Genomic DNA, 6,314 nt, shown 5'->3' on the forward strand with positions numbered 1-6,314 from the left:
TAGGAAATTGAGAAGGCATTAGAAATTACCATAGAAATTTAAAAAAAAAAAAGCATAGACACATATTAAGTGGGAAGTAATCAGCACATTTTATTCACCCATCACTAAATTTCTAAAACTTAACGTGAAAATGCCTGAAGATGACAAGGGCTTTGTTAAATGTAATATCCTCCTACTTGGCAAATGATTACAGTTGCTGCTCTAGATTCAAGTGTTTAATTTTGCACTTGACCTTAATTCCATGTTAATTTTGAAGTCCCTGGAGTAATCTTGTTAATCTATATCTGCTTCCTCAGAAAATAAGTTAATTGTTGATGAATCACTCCTTAAGACTTTGCCATTTACAATAAGTTTTATTGCCTTCCAAAACCGTGGGTTAAAAAAAAGCATATATCAAGGGGTTCATAGCTGAATTATAATAAACACACCACACTAAAATCTCACACATAAGGCGGAGTTATAAAATTCATATAAGCATCAATCACAGCATCCATGATGTATGGCAGCCAAGAGACAAGAAATGCTGCCATAGCAATACCCAATGTTTTAGCAGCTTTTCTCTCCCTCTTTGCTACTCTTTCCTTGTAACTCTCTGAGGAGGACTGAGCTTGGCTGGCTGTACTTTCAATCTTCCTAGCCTGATGTTTAGCCACCAAAAATATCTTACCGTATATAATCACCATGGCCACAGTGGGTATAAAGAATAGGAGAAAACAAAGTAGAACCCAATTTTGATTCAATGGAGCTTGACAGCCTCCTATATAGGTTAGAGCAACTACTAGTTCCTCAATTCCTTCTTCATTGGCCCCAGTGTAAGAAACAGAAAAACTATAGGTGACAGAAAAGAACCAAGAGCGAACAATGCATATTCCTGACACCGAGACAGTGAACTTGGTTGGATAGGTCAGAGGATCAGTAACAGCGATATATCTATCAATAGAGATACAGCATACATGAAGTAAAGAAGCAAAACAGAAGGAAGTATCGAAACACGTATGAAATTTAAAGTACCAGCAGCTCTCCACAGACCTCACCGTGCTGAAGGGCATCGCCGTCACTCCCACCAGGAAGTCAGCACAGGCCAGGGATGCAATCAGAAAGTTGGTAGGTGTGTGCAGCTGTTTGAAGTGCAGGATAGCGGTAATGACCAGTAAGTTCCCAAACACGGCCAGCACAGCCCCCAAACCCAGGAAGGCGTACAGAATGGCTCGAGGTCCTGGCGAGGAAGGAGTCTTAACACAGGAGCCATTCACATGCTCCTAGCAGAGTTCCACTGCTTCAGCTTGGGAGAAATTGTTCACCGTGCCTTCTCGTTGGAGTTATTTCAAAGTTCTCAGATTTTCTGTTTCAGCAATTTAAAACAAGGAGATGACAACTTGAAACACTCTGGCAAAGAAAAATACATAGTTAAAATGAAAGTTAGGAACTTTCCTATTTTTTTTTTTTTTTTGCATATTAACTATAACCTCTTAGTCTTTCCAAAAAGTACTTATTCCCAAGTTTTTAATATATTTAGAGTGGAAAGTTGTTGCAGAAAGCCATTAAACTTATAGTCACATTTAGTACTAAATAATTGGCTGGCAGTATACTTAGTCCAATGTTATACATTATCATATATTTTATAGAATGTAATTTGCTAATCATTAGAAAATCCCTTTATTGTGTTTACCTTTTGAAATCTTACCTATAACCACCTGAGTTGAGAAATAATTAGGGGACCAATAGCTGAGTTTTATTTACTAAGTAATCTCCCCTGAGCAACCACTTCACAATAATTACAAACTATTCTTCTTGGTTTTTTTTCAAGAAGAAGTAAATTGCATCTCCTTCAAATTGTAACCTCGAAAATCCCTATAATATACTAGTAGAGTGTGAAGGCTGAGGAAACATTTACTTATAATAGCTTGCTAAACTTATTTGCTGAATATATTTCTTTCATTGCTTACATTCCCAGAGTTTGTGTTTTTTTACTTTTATAGCCATTCATGGTTTAGACAGCTTGAGATGTTTGGAGAACTAATCTCATCAAACTGATACTAATATAATCAGTGTGTAAGTATTTTCTGGGCTAATAGACAGTTTTAGACATCTAAAATCAATAAGATTGATTAAAATAAACAGCGACTCACCTAGCCCCTCACCTTCCCATCCTTAAAATGCATAAACAGTATGGTTTGAAACCTTTCACAGAGGAGTAGGCAACACCTGGGATGGTCTGGAGGTGTGTATGTAGATTAGTCATGTCTCTGGAAGGAATGGATTTATGCTAAGTCATCCAAGGGGAAACTAGAGCCCAAACAATATTGAATCATTAATTTTTACTTTATTTAACTGTGCATCTAAATCTTAATTTTTGAGCTAGAGACTGGACTATTTTTATTACCATTTATCTCGTAGTCTGGCCTCTGTTGAAAGGGTAGTATCCTAGAAGAAGCTATGACATACAGTTGTGTATGTGTACCTTTTGTCTATATGCCTATACTCTCTAGGTCAGGGGTCGGCAAACTGCGGCTCGCCAGCCACATGCGGTTCGCCACTCTGTTGACTAATGAGTTTGCCGACCACTGCTCTAGGTGATAGGCTTCCCCAGTCTGTGAATTTTGAATTCATCCATTTTTACTTTACTTCCCACTTTATATTTATGGCCTCACTGGCTTGACTGTATAAATCTAAGTCTCTTCCATACAAAGTATCTTCCAGTTACTCCTGGAAGTCCTCGGATGGGTGCTTCCATGTGCTCACAAGACAGTCTACCCAGTAAAACCACCATGTGACACGCCCCACCCCTCCGAATTCTTCTGCCTCAGCTGTCCTAATAGAGTCTACCACATCGTTCAAGCTGGCTAAAGGAATTCCACCACTGCCACCATGGCTGGTACCTTGACTGAGAGTCTGAGTGTCTACGTAAAAGATGCTGTCTCTTCAGCACTCCCCACCTCACTGGTGCCCAAGTGATGCTGCTGCTGTGCAAAGGGAGAGTGATGCTTCCTCAGGTCTTTATGCTCAGGCCCTAAAAGAGCAGCCTTCAGTTCTATAGAGTGTCGTAAAACTCCCCCTCCCTAGAAGCAAAGATACTTGAGGAGTAATGCGCACTCCTGAGACGCACATGTTGATGTTTAATAACTTTCACCAGTACATGGAACTAGGGCTTCTCAAAGAAATGCCTCATTCAAGCAATGGGACAGAGGAGACACAGGAAGAAACTGAAACATATTGAAAAGGAACTTTTGGACTGGAACCGGATTCTTTGTCCTTCGGAGTTGAAGAATGAATCCACGGACAGAGGGTAGTATAGCAAAGGTGGAGATTTATTGAAGAACAAGTACAGACTTCCACATGGGAAAGGGGAAAAGGTCCCACTGATTTCCTGTTTCCATGGTTTATAAAGGCTGCAGTTCCTGTCCTCTGATATCCCTCTGATTGATCAATATTTCCTTTTGAATTGGTTACTATAGTAACTTCTGAGGCCCTCCTCCCTCATTGTCCTATTCCCTCTGGGCCTTCTTTCTCCTTTATTTTGTAAATATAGATCTTTTTGGCTATTTCCAGTTCCCTTGTCTTATGGAAATGTAACTGCACCTGGATTCCTTGTGTTATGGAGATGTATCTTCTCCCAGTCTGTATCCCTGTGTTTTTCCATGGGCCCCAATTCTAAAAATTCCCTAAGCCTGCCTATATTCCCCTAAAATTCCTGTTTCAATATTTTTATATCAGAAACTAAGAAATGTAAAAAGAAGTTGGAGCATTTCACAAGGACACTGTTGCAGTATGAATGGGCTCCCACTGGTTAAATATGGGACAATTTGAATACCAAAATAATTAGGGAGAGTAAAAATGTATAAGCTCATGGATTCCCATTCCCAAGGGAAATGGGAATCCATGAGCTAAAATAGAGAGAGATACAAACATACGTACATACATATGTACATGCAGGAGGGCTTTTCCTTAAAGTAAAGTAATTTCTAACAGATACATGTTGAGAGAGTGCTAGAGTTAAAACACCAGAATTTTATTTTTTTAAGCTTTTTATTGCTTTTTAGAGAGAGAGGAAGGGAGAGAGGGAGAGAGAGAGAAACATCAATGCCAGAGAGAAACAACCATCGGCTGCTTCTTGCACGCCCCTACTGGGGATTGAGCATGCAACCTGGGCATGTGCCCCCACTGGGGATCAAACTAGCAACATTTCAGTACATGAGACACTCCGGCCAGGGCAAAACATCATAATTTTAAAGCCATCACAATTAATACTGATTCAGGCAAGAACCATCAACGGTAAATCTGGCTGCAGGGGAGCGGAAGACATTGATGAAATGAAGCATTTACATGGTAGGTAAAAGTAGGAAGGGGACAGGAGCATCTTTATTACTGAACTATTTCAAAGGTAATGTCTCCACTGTGCTTTGTGATTCTCCTATTTTTCCATACTCTGCTGCCCCTTAGTGGTCACTCTGAACAATACTGGGCTGATTGAACAAGGAGACAAATGCTAAACAGGTAAATGCTTAGAAGTGACTATTTAAAAATGACCCCCCCACAAAAAAAAAAAAATAAATAAAGAGGGAAGGGGAGGGGAGGGTCTCCCAACAAACACTTTGAAACCATGCCAGTTAGCTATCTATTCGCTCCCCTCCAAGGCACCCCTCCATAAAAGCAACTCAAAGAAAGGTTTTTGAACTTTCGCCTTTGTTAGAATCACAGGAGGGACTTAAGGTTTCCAGGCCCTACACCCGGAAGTTCTAATCTCTAGGACTGGAGTGAAATTAGAAATATGCTTTTTAAATCAAGCACCTCTTATGATTGTGGCATTCCACAGAACACTTTTTGAGAAATACTGCTCCAAGGGAAGTAGCACTATTAAAAGGGAAGTGCTCTAAACTTGGAGTCAGGAAAACCAATTCATTCCTTTCACACTTGCTAAGCACCTTCTAGCCAGGCATCCATCCGTCCTAGGTGCAAAGGATGTGATAAAAGTCACAGTCCCTAGCCCGAATAATTTCATAGCCTACTTTGGGTAAGCAAGTAGACAATTAATTCAGTGCTCTGAGATAAGAACTCTAGAAGGAGGGAGGACCATCCCTAGGGGGTGGAGTGGGGGAGGGCAAGAGCTTGGGGAGAGCCAGATTGATGATATCTCTTATAGAAAGTTCTCTCATCAAAGAGACTCTGAAGAGAGTTAGTAAGAACATGTAGGATTCAAGTTTCTGATTTCTGTGACCCTGCACACATCTCCAAACTCTCTGAGCTTCCATTTGTTATTCATATAAGAAAAAGAAAGGTTGTGTACATGAGGATTTGTAATTGTTTGGCTGTTTCTGGAGCTTTTCACTTTCACTTAACATTGTACATACAGTTTACAAGGGTTACAGTGTTACAGGGTAACAGGTAAAATAACTGACCCCAGGATGCCATTCACTGACTCCAAATAACTCTCACCAAACATTTCTCTATCCTCAAGGTTCTTCTGGCTGGTCTAATAATCAAAGACATGAAGCAGATTAGCAAGAGAGAACAACCATATTTAACACATACATATGTATGGGAACCCCACACACATGAGCTAGTCAGAGACCTCACATGCCCTAGAGGTTCAGAGATAGAAAGGATGATTGAGGCATATATGACATCCTAGCTAGGAATGAGGTAATGCACCTTCGGGGCTTCACTGCAGAATGACAAGAAGAGCAGGTGTTTAGTGAATAAAAGCTTGCCCTTGTCATATAGGAGGGCCAAAAAGGTTATCGCTGATAATCTCTTATTATAGGCAAAGCCCCTAATTCAAGTTCTTTTAGGTGTTAAAGGGAGGGGCAGATGTTTCTCTTGAGCCTGAAACTAGAATTGCCTTTACCTCAAAACAATCCACATACCACAGAAGCACATCTTGTGGTGGCTCGTTCTGAACTCCTGCAGTCTTATATACAAGGTGGGGCAAAAGGAGGTTTACAGTTGTGAGTACAAAAAACAGATTTTATTCTTGTATCACTTATTAAGTATTGTATTGTTTTCCATATGAACTGTAAACCTACTTTTACCTGACCCTGTATATATGCGATGGAAGATGTCTTATGAAGAGTAATTTGCTGTTTTTCCAACTAAAACAGATATGATACCAACTGATCATTGAATTAATAATTTCATAATAATCTACCTAACAGAATTCTACAATACATTTTTGTTTACTTTTGTCACTGATCCTAGTCTTATTTTTAATTTTTTGAGGAACCTCAATACTATTTGCCATAATGGCTGTACCAATTTACATTTCCACTCACAGTGCACAAGGACTCCCTTTCTCTTACATCTTCAGCAACACTCAT

At 39.8% G+C, this 6,314-nt stretch overlaps 1 protein-coding gene across 1 annotated transcript; it reads right to left on the reverse strand.

The window, feature by feature from the left end:
* Positions 1-273: 273 nt before the first annotated feature.
* On the reverse strand, positions 274-6,314 carry TAAR9 (trace amine associated receptor 9). The gene is given in 5 exon segments (XM_054722680.1): positions 274-384; positions 386-443; positions 445-1,306; positions 2,942-3,059; positions 6,270-6,314. Coding segments are annotated over 5 exon segments (1,194 nt in total).

The sequence above is a fragment of the Eptesicus fuscus genome, chromosome 10 (assembly GCF_027574615.1).
Source record: "Eptesicus fuscus isolate TK198812 chromosome 10, DD_ASM_mEF_20220401, whole genome shotgun sequence".
NCBI lineage: Eukaryota > Metazoa > Chordata > Mammalia > Chiroptera > Vespertilionidae > Eptesicus > Eptesicus fuscus.